The sequence below is a fragment of the Pyxicephalus adspersus genome, chromosome 11 (genome assembly GCF_032062135.1).
Source record: "Pyxicephalus adspersus chromosome 11, UCB_Pads_2.0, whole genome shotgun sequence".
NCBI classification, from domain to species: Eukaryota; Metazoa; Chordata; class Amphibia; order Anura; family Pyxicephalidae; genus Pyxicephalus; species Pyxicephalus adspersus.
The window spans coordinates 32,207,692-32,226,923 of NC_092868.1; the positions used below are offsets into that span (position 1 = coordinate 32,207,692).

At 37.9% G+C, this 19,232-nt stretch overlaps 1 protein-coding gene across 1 annotated transcript in view; it reads left to right on the forward strand.

The window, feature by feature from the left end:
* VPS11 (VPS11 core subunit of CORVET and HOPS complexes) overlaps positions 1 to 17,433 on the forward strand; it is an 18,064-nt gene extending 631 nt beyond the window's left edge. The window contains exons 2-16 of the mRNA XM_072427335.1: positions 2,203 to 2,351; positions 3,292 to 3,427; positions 4,819 to 4,982; positions 5,740 to 5,972; positions 6,100 to 6,292; positions 8,176 to 8,327; positions 10,474 to 10,660; positions 10,772 to 10,915; positions 11,256 to 11,420; positions 11,712 to 11,873; positions 12,557 to 12,696; positions 12,780 to 12,982; positions 13,754 to 13,925; positions 15,147 to 15,369; positions 17,042 to 17,433. Coding sequence (XP_072283436.1) covers positions 2,203 to 2,351; positions 3,292 to 3,427; positions 4,819 to 4,982; positions 5,740 to 5,972; positions 6,100 to 6,292; positions 8,176 to 8,327; positions 10,474 to 10,660; positions 10,772 to 10,915; positions 11,256 to 11,420; positions 11,712 to 11,873; positions 12,557 to 12,696; positions 12,780 to 12,982; positions 13,754 to 13,925; positions 15,147 to 15,369; positions 17,042 to 17,206 — 2,588 coding nt within the window. The 3' untranslated portion in view covers positions 17,207 to 17,433. The remainder of the gene's footprint in view (positions 1 to 2,202; positions 2,352 to 3,291; positions 3,428 to 4,818; positions 4,983 to 5,739; positions 5,973 to 6,099; positions 6,293 to 8,175; positions 8,328 to 10,473; positions 10,661 to 10,771; positions 10,916 to 11,255; positions 11,421 to 11,711; positions 11,874 to 12,556; positions 12,697 to 12,779; positions 12,983 to 13,753; positions 13,926 to 15,146; positions 15,370 to 17,041) is intronic.
* The last annotated feature ends 1,799 nt before the right edge of the window (positions 17,434 to 19,232 follow it).

Sequence of the window (19,232 nt, forward strand, 5' to 3'; positions counted from 1 at the left end):
GCATTGTGCACCCTGTGCCCCCTGCAATGTGTTCCCTGCATTGTGTGCCCCGCATTGTGCGCCCCTTGCCCTGCATTGTGTTCCCTGCATTGTGCGCCCTGCATTGTGTCCCCCTTATTGTGCGCCCCCCGCATTGTGACCCTTGAATTGTGCACCCTGTTTTTTATCCAAAGCTCTGTAATCTCCTCACAGTACTTGGTGCTGGGTACAGCCCGCACTGCCATTGTTCCAGGTGTGCTGACTAATATATACAAATAAAATGACCAGAATTATTTCTGCTTCCTCTATCTCTGTACATATTACACAGCATAGCATTATATATCTGCTTTCCTATCTACTACTAATAGAAGTCACTGATTCAGTGTATTTCTTTCTGCTATGTAGTGATTTCTGTCCTCTGTGGAAATTGCAAATATTATTACACATTATTTATATAGCGCCGACATATTGCGCAGCGCTGTAAAAGTCCATAGCCATGTCACTAGCTGTCCCTCTAAGGGGCTCACAATCTAATGTCCTTTCCATAGTTATATGTCATTAACACAGTCTAGTCAATTTTGGGGGGAAGCTAATAAACCTAACTGCATGTTTTTAGAATGTTGGAGGAAACCCATGCATACACGGGAAGAACCTGCAGACTCCATGCAGATAGTGCCCTGGCTGAAATTGTAACCTGGCACCTAGCGCTGCAAAGGCCAGGGTGCATATTGCAATACATTGTATGTGTATTATGTATCATGCTACAATGGACACCCTAAAGAGACATTGCCTTCCTTGTTTCAGTAAATTATTATTTTATGATTGAAATTTTTTTGATCGTAAAGACCGGCCTTGTCCTGGAAATTCTCCTTTGATTTAAATCAGAAAAACATTTACCTTTACTGATGAAATACACTTGATATCTCTACAGGCGTTCCCACACCATCCTGGCTTTTTTCTTTCTGGCATAGACAGGATAGCAGCCACCTTCATAGTTCTTCTGGCTTCTGCTCACATCACCCGAGCCCATCCCTCACTGCCAAACATTGCCAAACACTTCACTGCCAAACATTACAGGAAGGCATGCATGGCCAATCTCATTCATGCACAGCAGGAGCAGTGACACCTTTCTGGGATATGTGACGTATGTAACCCAGGAGGCTGCTGGTTTCCTCTTCAGGCTGAATATACACACGTCTGATAATTCTCCAACAATTGGGTGTGAATCTGACATGTACAGTGCGGTGCTCAATCCAGAAATTTTTTTAAGCTGGATGGGAAGACCCATTATAGGTGGGTGGCAGCCCCTGTATTGTGACCCAATTTATCAGTAACCACCCAAAAACAGCCGGGTGGTTATTATTATACAGTATTTATATAGCGCCATCATATTACGCAGCACTGTACAGAGTCCATAGTTGTGTCACTAACTGTCCCTCAAAGGAGCTCACAATCTAATGTCCCTACTATAGTCATATGTCTTTAATGTAGTCTAGGTCAATTTAGGGGGAAGCCAATGAACCTAACTGCATGTTTTTGGGATGTGGGAGGAAACCGGAGCACCCGGAGGAAACCCACACAGACACAGGGAGAACCTGCAAACTCCATGCAGAGTCCTGGCTGGGATTCGAACCTGGGACCTAGTGCTGCAAAGGCCGGTGTGCTAACCCCTGAGCCACCGTGCTGCCCGTGACAGAATGTAAGGGTATTGGGAATGGAAATAAGAGCAGTGATGGGAATGTCATATTTCTCCCCCTTTGAGTGACAACTGGCTCCCCGCACATGCGCGGTCAGAAGCCTGTAATTTTAGTGGTCTGCGGGACTGAAAAGGTTGGCGACCACTGCTATAGATGATTGTGTGTGGAAATCACAGCAGGTTCTGAAATACTTGCATAACAACAATTATGTCACCTAAATCACCTTTCTTCCCCATTCCGATTCTCTGTTTGAACTTTTGCAGGATGTCTTGACAATGTCTACATTGCTAAGTGCATGGAGTTTGTTCCACTTCACTGGACAAAAAGTTTTCTGTGTTATCAAGCATTTGAACAGGTGTTCCCCATAAAGATAAAAACACACAGACTTTGTATACTTAGTGGTATGTATTGGGTATAGCTCATGCAGTTGACAAGAAGGAATGTCACATTACCTATCCATGTTCATTTGGTACCTGGATATTGTTTTTTTTTCTGTTTGTGGAATATGCCCTTAACCAAAACTTAAATATGACAGGGCAGATTTGGTTCCTGTCTCGATCCCTTCAGCTCACCTCCTTCCAGGCATACAAACTTTGTGTGACCCATCTTCATCAGCTAAAACAACACAACATCCTTGTTTCTGTGGGGGAAGATGAGGAAGGCACTAACCCTTTGGTAAGTTAGTTTATAGCTGTTGGTGTCCTATTGTCTATATGATAACGTTTCCTTTACATTTAAGCTGCGTACACACCTGCAATTTTTCTCGTTGGAAAGGATCTTTCACGATCCTTTCCAACGAGAAAAGACTGCACAATGCATGAACGATGCTGTACATACAGCACCGTTCATGCTCTATGGAGAGGGGAGGGGGAGAGCGACGGAGCGGCACCCTGCTGCGCGCTCTCCCCTTCCCTTTCATTAGGATCGGTCGTCGTCCATGGATCCGCCAGGACGGTCGTCGGACGATGGACGACGACCGACTGTACACACGGCAGATTTTCGCCCGATAATTGGCCGATACCGATTATCGGGCGAGAAAAATTTGCCGTGTGTACGCAGCTTTAAAGATAACAGTGACTGCTGATCCAGAGAACATCCGATTGCCTCATGGAATCAGGAAGGAATTTTTTTCCCCTTTTGAAGCAAATTGTACCAGGGTTCTTTTTTGCCTTCCTTGGGGCCAACTATGTCTTATAGGGTTTTATATCTGGGATATGTTTATTTTCCTAGTGGTTGAACTTGATGGACTTATGTCTTTATTTTCAACTTACTATGTATGACCTACTATCCAACATTACATTACTTTGAATGAATAGGGCTTTTTTTTCAAGTAGGGTTTTGGAATGTGTCCCATCTGTCTCCTGTGTGCCACGTATAAAAAAGGGGTTTTTTACTTGACGTAAAATCTTTATTGCTTTCTTGCTTCTATAAAAATTCTGGCTTAGATTGAGTTAAAAAAAAATTTTATAGTAAGAAAAAAAGTTTCTCAGTGTCCTGTCTCTTAGGGGTGAGGCCTTTAACCCTGCTGTGTAAATGTATCCTGGTAGAAAGTATAGTCATTATTTTTGTAATTTTTTTATTATAAAAGTTTATGTACTTTATCTTGTTTTGTCAGGTTAAAGTTTGGAATTTGGAAAAACGTGATGGAGGCAATCCACTTTGCACGCGAATCTTCCCCGCCATTCCTGGCAATAAACCCACAGTTGTATCCTGCATCACAGTTCATGAAAACCTCAACTTCATGGCTATTGGTATGCATTATATCTTCTCTTTAATGTAGGAATGTGTGTGTATAGAAAATCACCTCTTAAGAAAATTTTCATTTTGTTGATTTGCATCCTAAAATGAAGACACCAATGAAACAGAAAAATGTGCCTTGGGACTACCGCTTTAGGTACTGAAAATTAACCCTGAGCCACACTAGGGAATACTGCCAGGGAGGGTAAAGCAGAACTAAACCTAGTTGGTACCTGCCTTTTTCTGTTATGTCCAGGGCACCGCCATCTTCTCCCTTCTTTCCCTCCATATCCTGATCTTGGACCATCTTGATTGGCCAGGTCAGGATGACGTAAGTTTCGCCCGGGAGTTCATTGCAAAGAGCGGGGATTGATAGTTATCCCTGGCAACAAATTTGACAGCTGGGTGATGATCAGGCAGGTAAGCATACTGACTTGCATAAGGGACATCACTTGTCCCTTTTTGCAATAACCAATTGCCTGATTGCCAATTTTCAGAACTTTAGTTCTACTTTATTGGTTAATTGAAAGAGCAAGTATATGTGTTTTAATTTTTTTTTTTTAGTTTTGGGTTTAGTTTAAAGCTCCGTTTAAGTTTAAACAATAAAATAGGCAGTCAAAAGTCTAAACATTTTACTTTCTTTACAACTCTATGACTCTGGAGTCCAATTCGCAACAACAGAGTTGCTTTAACATCCCCCTCGTTTTCTCTGCAATACAAGTCTGTGTGTGTACATTTGATTAATGTGCAGGCTGTGTACAGATGGTAGAGGTATGTCACTAGAAACAATCTTTTTCTTGGGACCTAGTGCTGCAAAGGCCAGAGTGCTAACCTCTGAGGCACCATGCTGCCCACCATACAATCCGATCATTAATTATTTGTTGTCCACAATAGATCACCGGTGTAATGGTGTAGGTTTGCTGTATAAAGGCCAGCTCAGACCTGCAGTGGGAGTCGGAAATCCTGCGCAGATCCCACTTGCTGCTCCCATTCATTCTCTATTGGACTGCTGCAGGTAGATGCTACATGTGTTGCATGTTGCTGCGCCCATTTTTTTTTTTTAACCCTGACTACATTTTCCCCCCACCCTGCTTAAAAAAAAAATTCTGCAGAAAAGACTGTAAAAAGATTTGATATTTCAAAGTTTCATTTAATTTTAATGGCTCAGAGGAAATTAGTTGTTTAGTTGGGAGTTTAATTGGGTTTAGTTTTAGGGCTTAGTGACAGGGATCTTTTAAATGTAAGATGAGCAGATCTAGATAAACTGAGGAATCCGGAGATTAGTTTATTGGTAAATTGTTGGAATATTGGGGACAATATTTATTATTTACGGTCATATTTATATGTTGTATTTGTGTAGCTTTCAACTGCTTTGTTTTGTACACATTCTTCTTTTTGCCTTTAGGTTTTGCGGATGGAAGTGTTATTTTAACCAAGGGCGACATAACACGTGACCGACACAGTAAGACCCAAATTTTGCAGGAAGGGAGCTATCCTGTTACAGGCATGTCATTTAGGCAGACCGGCAAGACGACCCATCTATTTGTTGTAACAACAGAGAATGTGAAGGTAAGATTTTACTTGGATGATATCTAAAGTAATATTTCTGCTCTCTTGTAGTTTGACCTACATGAGATGAATTCTTGCAGCATTAGATCATCTCTGGTATTGTGGTCTGGGATAAATTATATGGTTTGACTTTGCTATGGGTGTTATTAGGATTACACACATAAGTACACTTCTCAGACCATTACACAGTAACCATTCGTTAAGCAGTGTTTTCTCGACTGTTCACAATTACTAACCAAGTAGATAAGTGCCAGCAGCACAGTTCAAGAAGATCCATGTCCAGCGCAAGGTAATAATAATCCTCTCCCCAAAAATATGTATTAGTTATTCCTTTGTCACTTCACTACCTCTGGAAGAAAACCCTTTCCCATTGACAACCTCTTCCCTCATTTTTTTTCTATCCTAGCATGACGATTCTTACTCCATTCAGATCCATAGCTGTCACTCTCTTCTTTGTTCTCTCTGCAAGCATCCATACCGAAACATACTGGTGCATTCTCCCATAGTCATCACAGTAAAGTTTTAGATGTAACCACTCTTGAAGGCTGCCAACATCATCTATAAAATGTATACAGAAAAACTACAGGATGAGAACCGTGCAGGGAGAAAAACAAAATACTTAGTAATGGTGGGGGAAAATGACAGTTTTGTAACAAAAAATGTGAATTTGTTACACGTACAGTGCACTGCATTATCACACTAAGTATTTTTGAAAACTTAGTTCTGAATCTTGTTAAATGTTTTTCTACTCTTTCAGGCATATGAGGTGACACATAAGGATTATCCATTCACAGAACTAGATTCTCATGGCTGTGGTTTACGTTGCTCAGCCTTGTCTGACCCATCTCAAGACATGCAATTTGTGGTGGCCGGTAATGAATGCGTATATTTGTACCAGCCAGACGAAAGAGGACCCTGCTTTGCTTTTGAAGGACAGAAATTGATTGTGCATTGGTATCGGGGCTATCTAATCATTGTAACAAAAGAAAGGTTAGCAGTTGAATATTTTTTTGTTTTTTCCTTTCTCCTACTTTTTGTAAATAAAGTCCTGTAATATTTTTGTACGTTCCCTGTAAGTGTTGCTGTTTCCCATTTTGCATATGTGCTTCACTTGCAGATCAGACTTTGCGGGACGCTCGGGAGATAGCCATTCATTAACTATTTATGATTTGGGAAACAAACTTATTGCATACAGCTGCATATTGACTGAGGTGGTTGATGTTTTAGCTGAATGGGGCTCGCTCTACATTTTGACACGTGATGGTCTCCTGCATGCTTTACATGAGAAGGACACACAGACCAAACTAGAGGTACTAGATTCTAACTATCTTTTTATCTTATTTAAGTGGAAGACATCTTGGTTTTAACCACCTGGGCCTTACACTGAGGTCTAGATTTCTGTTCCAAAAGCGTTACACTGTTTTTTATGAAATTTTTTTTTTAAATTGTAGACCTGTAACTTACAGAAATATGTCCGAACAAGGGTTCTAGTAGATATCATGAATATAAAAAATGTTTGAAACACACAATCATGTAAAAAAAAAAATACTTTTAATAAAATTAAATAAAAGACACAAAAAATCAGCTTAAACAAGAATACATAAATAAATGAAAAATACTGAAAATGCGATATTTCGGTATACTGTATAGTAATATATTTTTCTAAAACACCTCCCTAGTGTCAGTCACATACCTATAGACAAAACCACATTAATATATTTTCTATTATTTTGTATTGGATTGGATACAGGACTTTGTGTTCAATCCAATACAAAATGAGAACAAAATTCAAACTCTCATTTTGTATTGGATTGAATACAAACTCCTGTATCCAATCCAATAAAAAATGAGAGTTTGAATTTACCAATTACATACTTTGTATTTATTTTGAATTATTTTGTATTGGATTGGATACAGGAGTTTGTATTCAATCCAATACAAAATGTGTTTGAATGAGTTTCAGTTTGAATTTCCCGCACACGCGCCGACGTACACACACGGAGGGAGAAGAAGCCGGCCGGCTTTTTCTTCTAAGCCGGCCGGCTTCTTCTTTCCGGAGAGGACACCCGACGCTGGAGGACGATGCTGGAACACGACCGATGGACGATCGCAGCGGGACCAGGTAAGTGATCGATGCATGTATATTTATCGATAATTGTAACTTTTTGAAGCCCGTACCAAGGTCGGGCTTAACGGTCGGGTGGTTAATCACTTTTTCATTTGCGTGTACAAACTCACCATAGGTACCCACAATACTATAGGTACCCATATAATTATTTAATTATTAAATTCAAATACATTTGTATGTCCCTTGTGCCAGTAGTCTGTAGTCTCTTCCTAAACCGTGGAAGGGCAAGGCATACCATTTTGGTATAGGGAGAATAAAGCAAATATGTTACTTTGTCTTAAGTCAGATTTAAAACTGGAATCCTCCTATCACTTACGAGATGGTCCCATCTTGGGGCCTCTGTATTTGTCAGTACACTGGCTACTGTGACTCCTATCACCAAAGGCATTTCTTGATTTGAAATCTTTTTGGAAACAGAGTAAATTGGTGGGTTTAGTTCTGCTTTAATTTCCATCTCCGGAAACTACTCAGTATTGTAAACTCCACTTCCATTTCCTTTTAATTCACAGCAAAGTTGCAAAAAGAGCTTGCTTAAAGCAGACCTAAGCTCAAAATTGTTACTTTACGTAAAAGGGTAGAAAACCCTTTAATTTTTTAAGTGCAACACCCTTTTTTTAAAAAGTGCAGCAGCTCCCCTCTCAGTCTTGATCGCCGCGGTGTCATACATACCTACATCAGACAATCCAGGAGGTTCTTGGCTGCTCATTCTGTGCATGCCCTGATTTTGGGCATGCGCAGAAGGAGCCCTTTTATCAATGGCCGATCTCTTGCACGATCTCATGCAAGCGCATTGAGATCAGCAATCTTTTTTCTCCATCTACGTCACCCAATCTTGTGCCCGCTCAGTGCGAGATCCAGTGCTGTAGGAAGAAGAACCCGGAAGCAGAGAGATGATGATGTTTGATAATAAATTTGTGCTGTGCTTAACATTCAATGCATTTATGTCCGCTTCTGTCATTTTTGCAACTGCATAAATGCTTACCAGAAATGTAAAAAAGTTCGTAGCGTATCCTCAATCACACAATCAAAAAAATATCAAAACTATTTTTTTTTAATCTCTTACAGATGCTGTTTAAGAAAAACCTGTATGTAATGGCCATATCTCTGGCAAAAAGTCAGCACTTGGACAGTGATGGATTGTCTGAGATCTTTCGCCAGTATGGAGATCATCTGTATAGTAAAGGAGATCATGATGGGGCTATCCAACAATATATCCGGTATGTCTATTCCGAAATGTTCCGAAACTTTGGTATTTAAAGTTTTGGGGAGTTACTCTTCTTTATAGCATTATTGCTGAGTTTTTCATTAGGTCTATTCTATCATAGATATACATCTGTATAGAAAATGGGTGTTAATACTAGAAATAGATTGACAGAATTCTGAGATTTAATAAGAAAATAAGCATAGATATAACGCTGAGATAAAATAAAGGTAAAATATTTGTACCAAAATTAAATAAAATTTATTTTCAATTAAGAAAAATAAAATTTTTATTTGCTAGTCATAAGTTTTGCCAGGACAGAATTTTCTTGTATGTGAGAAACCATTCCTCTGGGATTCTAAAAAATGGGGGGCTCCACAGACATTTTTTTTGGACATAGTATGTGACTTATCCAAATTTCTGGCAACCCTTCCCTTATTAGCATAGCTTGTCCAGGGCTTTATTCTTGTGATTGATTAGTGGGCAAACAAAGGTTTTAACTATTTTAAATGCTTCCTTCATAATTACAAATTATAAACCTTGTGATAAAAAAAGGATATGCCACCAATATTGTTCTCTCTGTAGCTGATATTTTTTTCCTACAAACTTCTCATTATTTTTTTTCACTTTGTCTCTGTGTGAAAGTGGTCATCCTGGTAGGAGTACAGGGCTTTATTCCTTTATGAGAAAGTATGTTAGAAATGCTGTAAGACAAACGTTTATGGATACAATATTTATACGGATATATTGTATGTATAGCTATAAATAGTTGCAGTCTCAAGATATCCCAAGGAAGCTCTTGGAGCAAAACGTGTCCGGATTCGAGACCAAAAACTGCAAAAGGCCTCTACGACTATGCCATACTCAGTATGGGCATACCAATATGAGAATTCAAGTTAGGATCATTATGTTTAGCTTAGGTATCGGCACAGCAGATCAATGTTAAACCTAGATACAAATCCTATGGGATTAAACATACTAAAAAGCAAGATTTATTAAAGCTCTCCAAGGCTGTACAGGATAGATTTTCATCAGCTGATTGATCCAGGAAACCTGGAATGGATTTCCTAGTTTGTAGTAATTTTCTATTTGCTAGTCAATGTTTTGAATCCTGGACCAAATGCATTCCAGGTTTGCATTCACTAATGAAAGTGTATCCTCTCCAGCATTGGGGAGGTTTAAAAAAAAAGGCCCATAGTCCCTGAGGTTTCTGCTCTACCTTTCAGATGTTTTTATTATAATATTGGGAATGCAACAGGTGCTGGAGCATACAGAGGTGGTTTGGAACATGTAAATCACTCAACAAATAACAAGCCATCCAAAGTTTTTTTTTACCTCTGTGTGAACTAGCCCTAAGTTGTGCTTTTCTGTCAAAATCAATTTATGTTGATGTAATGTTCCTTTCTTCAAGACCTGTTCAGTAATAAAACAGATGCATCATGTAAGCATGCCATTTGGTTTTAAAAAACAGTTTTTGAAAGTGATTTTTTTTTTAAATGCAATTTTATCAGCTTTTAAACGCAGTTCTGTTGGATTAGGTCAAGCTTTACTTTATCCACCATGTTATACAATGCTTTCTCCATACTGCACCACTAGAGACACAAAAGCTAATAGCTTTATTGGTTTTTACTTTAAAGATGTTTGCTAATGTTAGCTGCTGTGTAGCATAGCAATAATCCATAATCACAAAGTTCCTGCACTCAGACCTACTTATCTAATAAGCAACCTGTCTTTCGTTGTTCTCAGGAAGCAGGGCGACAGGAAGCTTGTGACAGGAAGTTTACAGGCTGTCATTCAGAGAGTTTGCCCACGTCACTGATAATGAAAGTGAGGGTAAATCTATAACTGAGTTCTGCTAGAACAGAGAGTCTTCCCACGATCACATTTGTTCCCATAACAGTTGTGTTAAAATGAGGATTTCCCTAAAAAGTCACTTTCCTGTTGTGCCAACAGGAGAGGAAGTGAAGGGAAATCTTTCCTAATGGTAAAAAAAAAAATTATGATGTTTAAATCTTTCCCTTCTAATTTTTTACTTCCTTGCAGGACAATACATTTACTAAAAGGCAGAAATTTCTTTATATTTATAAAGACTTCATATTTGTTTTGTTTCTTGATTTAATGATACACTATTGTGCATCTTGCTACATTTCCTTTTTTTATAGCACAATTGGCAAGCTAGAGCCATCCTATGTCATCCGAAAATTTCTAGATGCCCAGCGGATCCATAATCTGACTGCATACTTGCAAGCTTTGCATTTACAATCTCTAGCCAATGCAGACCACACCACTCTTTTATTAAACTGCTACACAAAGCTAAAGGACAGCGCCCATCTGGAGGAATTCATTAAAGTGAGCACAGCTGTTTTTTTTTTCCTATCAAACTTTATTTTTAGATTGTTTTTGTTTATTGTTTGTTTGTTTGTTTTTTCACTTTACAACTTTTGCTTATCAATTCCCCAGGCCAATGTGGATGAGGTACATTTTGATGTGGAAATAGCTATCAAGGTTCTTCGGCAAGCTGGTTATCATTCACATGCTCTGTACTTGGCAGAGAAACATGCTCATCATGAATGGTACCTTAAGATACAGCTAGAAGACATCAAGGTAAGTGACCTTTCTGCCATTTCCAGCTACACTTTTTGTCTATGTGCTATTTTACAGTTTTCAGTATTAGCTCTTAAGATTTCTTTACATTTATTTTTGTAGGTTAACCTGTTTACAACCTAAACCATTCTTGCCTATTAGGTGTCTAAATGGGCCTAAAGTAAATCCTACTCATACTTGACAATTCTTAGTCTTTACTCATTTTAAGAAGCTCATTCTTAAGGCTTATGGCCTTTTTTACAGCAAAAATTTGTAAATTACTGTAACTTAGATTTATTTTGGCATACGGTCAGAATTTTTTTTATCCAATGGAAGACAAAGTTTTACTTTTTTGCTACAGAACTTTCAAGAAGCTTTGAGGTACATCGGACGTCTTCCCTTCCCACAAATAGAAAGCAACATGAAATGCTATGGAAAGACGCTCATGTATCATGTGCCCAATGAGACAACACAACTATTAAAAGATTTATGTACAAACTTTGCCCAACATGAGGGAGGAAAGACGGTGAGTGATAAATTTTAAAAGATAATGCGCTTCTAAAATCTTTTTTTTTAATTTGTGTCTTTACCAAGACTGTTATTATATATTCTCCAATTCTGAATTTATGTATTTAAATCCTTTTTTACCCTGTTATCTCTGATGAAGTAAAGATCTAGTCTGCATTTAATGTAAAAGTTTGTAATACCTGTACTTATACTCAAGTTTCATCCCCTTTAAAGATTTAAATGTAAAACATTTTAAAAGGTATTTTTGTACTGTCATTTAAATGAAAATATATCTGATTTTATTTTTAAGGCAAATCCGGAAGAATTTATTCCTATTTTTGCCAACAATCCTTGTGAACTAAAGAACTTTCTTGAACATATGATACAAGTACAAAATGATTCACCGCAAGGAGTATATGATACTTTGCTGGAATTACGCCTACAAAACTGGGCACATGAGAAAGACCCAGAAGTAAGTATCTGTGTATAGTGAGTGTGATTTTTTTATTTATTTATTTATTTTTTTTGAACTGAAAGCCAAGGAGATCTTGTGCTAGTGATAGGGTTTTAGCAAGTTCTAAATGGTTTTTGGGCTGGGCTCTGCAGGCAGCTACAAAATGTTTACTATGTTTATTATGGCTACAAAGCTTTAAATCAGTGCACTCCAATTTAGGAATTTACCTTTTAATAAATACTGGAGAGTTGGACTGCCTGTTTTATTTTTATCTCTCTGGGACTCTGCTGGTGAGATCTGGCTAACCTGTGTCTGACTACCTGCTGTTCCACTTTTTCCTTTGGGATTTTTTATTTTTCAATATTGTGGAGAAATCTGCAGGAGATGCTAAAATATGTACACTTGGTGGGAAAGGCCCAAAAGTGGCGAGGAATTATGGCAGGGAGATCTCACTAATAGGAATACCAAATACATATAAGAATATAGGGACTGCCTCAGGATTAAAGACATCATCAATAAAGTATCATCTGGGTAGGCTGACTTTTTAAGTTACAGTTCCCCAAAGAAAATGAAATTCAAGCAATTTATGTTTTCTCCACATTTTAAATTCTAGTGATGACTGTCTTGCACCCTCATCCTTTTTTCGTTCACTTTCCCACTACAATCAGAACAGAAATAACACCCCATACATTTCTTTACAGGCAACACAGCAACTCCAAAATGATGTAATGACGCTTCTAAAGAGTGGTCGCTTCAAGAACGTGTTTGATAAAGCTCTTGTCCTGTGCCAAATGCACAATTTTCAGAAAGGAGTATTGTATTTGTATGAGCAAGGCAAACTGTGAGTACATCTTATTAGTCTAAAACTAAAAATATGATAGATATTTATAGATAGATAGATATGATTGTTTTTGTTTCTCCTAGTTTCCAGCAGATTATGCATTACCATATGCAGAACAATCAGTACCAAGAAGTAATTGAAGCCTGTAAACAGTATGGGGAACAAGAGAGCTGCCTGTGGGAACAAGCGCTTGGCTACTTTGCCCGCAAAGAGGAAGATTGCAAGGAACACATAGCCACTGTTTTGGGACATATTGAAAGCAAAAACCTCATGCCTCCACTATTAGGTGAGTTCTTCAGATTCCTAACTTTAATATACACTAAGTACACAAATATTTATAAAATAAAGTTCAGCCTGATTTGTTCCAAAGTGTAAAATGTGTAAAGGTGATGTGTATTCCCTGCTTATTTTTTAAAGAAAATCCAAAGCATGATCCATGGCAAGTAGCTTTCAATGTGGCCAAACTTGATTAATAAACAATACCATTAGTAATTTACTGGTTTTGTTTAATCCATTAGTCCTCTCCACGTTGTAAGAACAGTGCCTTCATAGTGCTTACTTGAATGTGGCTTCCAACATGCCCCTTTGACCCCTTCAAATTTTATGCACGACTGTGACAGGTGACACACCACTTCACAACGTTCTTTGTCACAACCAATACTACACTCTAACTAACTACACCAGAGTAGAGAGAATTGCTACTGACCACCAGAGTGGAGCTTTGCTACTGGCCACAATGTCAGTTAAGCATTTCTACTAGATATCATTGTTAAGGGAGTATAGCAGCTAGATAACACCTATTATAAGAACAAGTTGTCAGGATATCCCATAACAATGACAACTTGTTCCTATAATTTATTCAAAAACTTTACCTTAGTAGGTAGTAGCCAAACTAAGTAAAGGTCTAATATACCTGGTATGTATAAGTGTCAAATCATACATCGTGTCTGGTGTTAAAGTCTATATTGAATAGTGCTCTGAAGGATTTTTCCTGTTTAACAGTAGATTCAATTCAGTTCTGAAAGTCTTATTTTATACAACTGTTCTTAATATACAGTGGTGCAGACCCTGGCTCATAATTCCACAGCCACTCTGTCTGTGATCAGGGACTACTTGATCAACAAAATGCAGAAACTGAGCCAGCAGACAGAAGACGATGAAAGGACTGTTAACAGATACAGGGAAGAGACAGCTCGCATTCGCAGAGACATCCATGAACTGCGTAACAGGTAAGAATAGGTGCATGTAACAGTTTTTAAGGCATTAAAGGAACAAAACAGCCCATGCTTCACACAGTCAGTCTTACTAATAAAAATATTGCAAAAATTAAGGGTCTGGAGCTTCCCGAAAGTGATTTAATGTTTCACTGCCAGGTTATAAAATAGAAGTAAATTAGTGCAATGACCTAGTGGAATTCTATAACCTATGTCATGCAAACTTCAGGTTATCGTTTGGGACTTAAGCAATCAACTTACACTGTTTAAGTGTACCAAAAGATGCCCCATCTTTATAGTTTCCATCATGACCACTAGGCACCAATAAATGCCTCAAAAGCATTAAACCTAAGCTAAGTAATTCCTTATGTAGTGGTGGTAGATTTGGGTTTTGCTCCCAAAAAAGGGGGTCTCTATTGGACCCTTAATTTGCCAATATAGGTGTAGATGCAATGGGAGTGTTTTCATACTCTAGGTGCCTTTATTGGTCAACCAGGCTCACAGAAACCTTTGTCTTGACCTTAAAGACTTCTTGGATATTTCTTGCCACTACTGTACATAGTTACTGCTACTGCACACATTCCCCCAAATATTACCAGCATATGTAGGCTTTCTGGTTATATTAGCACTATTGGGAACCTCAAACCAAAAATCTCTTTTATGCACCTACTCTACTTGTCCTCGAGATTCCCGGATCTTGTCCTAATCAATCTCCTCACAGGTTACCAATTTTTGAGTCTCTACCCTCCCCAGGGGAAGCCATACGGCGAAACACATGAGGCAAAGAAACAACTATATATATATTCCTACAACTTTTTGCAATCCTTCCAATGCTAATAATACTGCTTTGTATGTTTTCCTAATAAGAATTATTTACTAATAGCGAAATTAAGCTATGTTAAATTGAGTTTGTTAACATGATTTTTACAAAGTAAAAAAGTTGCCTAAAAGCCTTTTTTCTCTTTTTACTTTTTTCTTAATTCATTGCTAAATTACACAAGGCTTGGCAACTTATACTGTAAACAGAGAATTTTTTGGGTTCCTTATTGTTAAACTATTACAGCTGTCATCTGGTGGCCTATTTTGAACTTTTTTCTTACTTTAACATCTGGTACATAATTGTGTTACTGAACAATAAACAAGACTTAAATAGTTTGTTAAATTATCATTATATTTTTTTAACATTGTCCTTGCTGTAAACTGTGGGAAATTAAAAGTTCATCTTTTCTTTTGAAGCCCCAAGATTTTCCAGAAGACCAAGTGTAGTATCTGCAGCAGTGCTCTAGAACTTCCATCTGTGCACTTTTTGTGTGGTCACTCCTTTCACCAACACTGCTTTGAGAGCTACGCAGAGAGCGACTCTGACTGCCCAACCTGCTTGCCCGAGAACCGCAAAGTTCTGGATATGATTAGAGCCCAGGAAGAGAAGAAAGAGCTCTACGACCACTTCCAGCACCAGGTTTCTTTTATAAATTTTTTATTTATATATATATATATATATATATATATATATATATATATATATATGTACATAACTATATATAACTTATAGTAAATATTTAGCTGTATTCTATTCAAACTTATTAAGTATGCAAATTCTGGTTATACTCTGTCAGCTCAGAGTTTTTACTTGGTATAAAAGTGCTTTTATACTTTCCATATAAGCTATAGCAAGTATGAGATCAGGCAAAGAGAAATGTACTCCTGTGTAACCATAGAATGCAGGCCCTCGCCTATTTGAAGTTCTTCATATAGCATTTTATATTAGTGGGCAGCACAGTGGCTCAGTGGTTAACACTCTGGCCTTTGCAGAGCTGGGTTCCAGTTTCAAATCCCAGCCAGGACACTCTGCATGGAGTTTGCAGGGACTCTGCATTGAGTTTGCAGGTTCTCCCTGTGATTGCGTGGGTTTCCTCCCACATTCCAAAAACAAACAGTATATCATTAATATATGACTGTGGTAGTGACATTAGACTGTAAACCCCTTTGAGGGACAGTTAGTGACATGACTATGGACTTTGTAAAGCACTTCCAAATATGTCGGCGCCATATAAATACTGTGTAATAATAATAATATTTATTCCATAGTAAGGGCGGCACCCTACATAATATAAATAAATGCAAGCAGCTCTACATGCTTGTATGTGTTGAGCTTCCTGGATGATATACCTTGCTTTCCCTAAATCACTAATTCAGTTTTATATTCAACCTCTCTGCCTCTAGCTCCATGTTTCTTAATGTTTTTATATAGGGGAACCCCTTCTATAAATACTACATCCACAGCTCACAGTGTATTAGTGTGATGGTCAGTAGGAAGAATGCCATTGGTGGCCAAAGGGAGGAATGTCACCTTTACAGATAGCCAAAGATCATTGATGTCACCTAAAGTGACCTGAGCAGCACAAATTGCTTAATGACCCCCTAGTAACCTCTAGAGCAACCTTGGTTGACCACTGAACACTGGCCCAGCTTGTTAATTAGACATTGGACAGTAAGGTAACACAAAAAAAGAACAATGTTTATTCCAGCTGCAGAAATACAAATCTTTTGCAAATAAAACTGTAAATGTGAATTTTAATTGCTGGCTTGCATAAATGCCTGGAGTTTAGCACTGATGATATTCTGCTAACAACCCCTCCTTCACAGCTGTGTTTGCAGAAATATTTCCTCCATTGTGGCGCAAAAGGCCTCACGCCTACTCTGATTTCTGGGGCCCCTATCAAATATTACCACAACATTGTAGTAAAAATAATGTTTGTTTTTGTTTTAACTTCTATCAAACTGTGATTTTGCAACTACTTTTCTTTTTGAAGTCCTGCATTAGGCAGGCTACATGTCGGATGATTCTTGTCCGGGATGAACATTCGTGCTCGTCTTGGGCTTAAATGGGACTTGTATACAGCAGTCCCCTCGATTAGGAATGACCTCTGTGCACTCCTATGGAGTAGTGTGTGCAGTGCTCACTCATCTGTCACTGGAAATGTTCAGGAAAGATGACAATAATCTGACACTCATACTGAGCCTTAGAGTTTCTGCTTCTATGGGAATCAGGCCTTTACCTTGTCTGGCTTGGCCGATTTGAGATATTAAAACCAATTGATAATTATTGTATTTTATTTTTATTTTATTAGCTAAAGTGCTCCAATGATGGATTCAGCGTGGTTGCGGAATATTTTGGGCGTGGTGTGTTCAACAAACTGACACTAATTACAGATGTCCCTCCTGAAAAATCAAGAGTAACAAAGGAAGTGGGGTTACAACGGGACCTGCTTATGAACACCAGAAGAAATGTTTGATCCAGATACAGAGCTACGACAACATTTACTAACGGTCTTATCTTAAATGCACTTGGCTGGAACAGAGTCCATTACAATCATTAAGTGATGAACATTTATCAGATAAGAGCCCATTCTATTATAAATGCGGTAAGAAGATAAGGTTTACGATCTTTCTAGAGACAATATTGCTTACTGCCAGAGATGCCAGAGAAGTTATTAGGACTGTAATAAAAATGTTTCAAACATTTTGAATACTGTATTCAGTAAAACCTTACCGGGGGACCCACTGCCTAAATCTATCCTCTACACAGAGTGGACACGCTCTTATTAACAACAAACGCTTGGAGGAAATCCATCCCACTTGGAGTGACCTACATAAGACTGATTTACTGCTCTAGTGGATCCAATCATGGCTCATCTTAGCAAGGAGACTATCAAATCTGTAACCAGCCCTGCCCTATTGGAAAGTTTAGAGTTAATAGCTAAAAACCTGCAGCTTATGATGGCTTGCTAAATACTTCCTATTCTCCAAATGTATGTGTAGATCTTTCTGTCTGTGTTGTTGGGCTGCAAATCCCACATGCATCTCGTTGGTTCCTATCCCTTAAAACACAACATAGAGTAAGTGTATTTATAAAGATATACCATTGATGATTACCCCATATAATTTTGTTGACCATCTCTTTAACCTCCCTAGCGTTTTTATTCCGTTCAAATTTCCATGCAAAAAGCATTACATTTTTTTTTGCATGGAAATTTATTTTACATTGTAGGCTATAATTTTTAGACATAACTCACTGAAGTATGTCAAATATTCAATAATTTTAATAATAAACTTTAAATTAAAAAACACCAAAATCTGTAAAAAAAAAAAAAATAGTTAAACGTAAGTATTTGAATTTTCCGCTGATCCGCCCATCCTGCACAGGCGGGAAACCCCGGAGATCGTCTCTGCAGTGCGTGGCAGGAGAGCGGAGGAGCAGGATGTATCCCCAGGACCTGCGGGCACCAGCAGGACGATGGGGGACGACAATGGAGCAAGGTCAGTGTTTTTTTTTTTTTTTTATGGTAAAGCTACACATTACATTTAGCTACACAAGCTGACATTTACTGAAACATTCATAGGTGGAGAAAATTAATTAAATTAATTGCTGTCATTGACGCACAAGGACCTGGAGGATTCTATATTGGGGAATGTTTCAATGAATGTCAGATCACTGATTTATAAACATCTAGTTGTACCCATATTTTATGTATTATCTAAAATACATAGCAATGTTTGCAATCCCCCAGGACATCCTACAGTGACCACAGTTGACTTGTGTTCCTTTAGCAAAGAAAATGATTAAATTTATCATTGATAACACAGACAAGATCGTATTTTTGTTTTCTTAAATTAAATTGTTAGATGCTAAACTACAGGGATAGATGACCCTGGTCACTATTGATGGCAGTAGCTTTTACACTTCACATGAGCACTGTAATGGTGTTTTTCCAACTAAAACAATGATTATCAACCCTGGGTAGTTCTAAACAGGACAAATAATGCCTTAGTATTTTTCAGTTACCAGAAATAATTATTTTACAAGGGACTTTTCATTTATATCAAAGAAAGATTAGGAAATGTAGAATTATAAAAAGTTTACATCATTTATTTAGACCATCAATAAATCATACAAATAAACTCCCAAGGAGACATGTAACACATGAGCAAAAAAAACTTCATAATCCTAGACACAATTTTATTAGGCTAACCAAGGAGTCATATTAAAGCTTTAAGTCACTACTCTACAGACTATACGTTCTCCTCCCATTATTAACCGGTTTGTTAACCTTTTATGAGAACGGAGTATACATATTGTGCCATCTAAGAATATTAATCTATACCCCTTATAGATTACCCAATATCATGTATAGTTACTCACAAGCAACGGGAGTATAAAAGAATAGAATTCTTTTTCTGCTATTTAAACTATGCGATGTTACGTGTCCATGGGTCTCTCTATATTTATATTTTTCAGTTTAATATTTCTTTTTCTAGTTT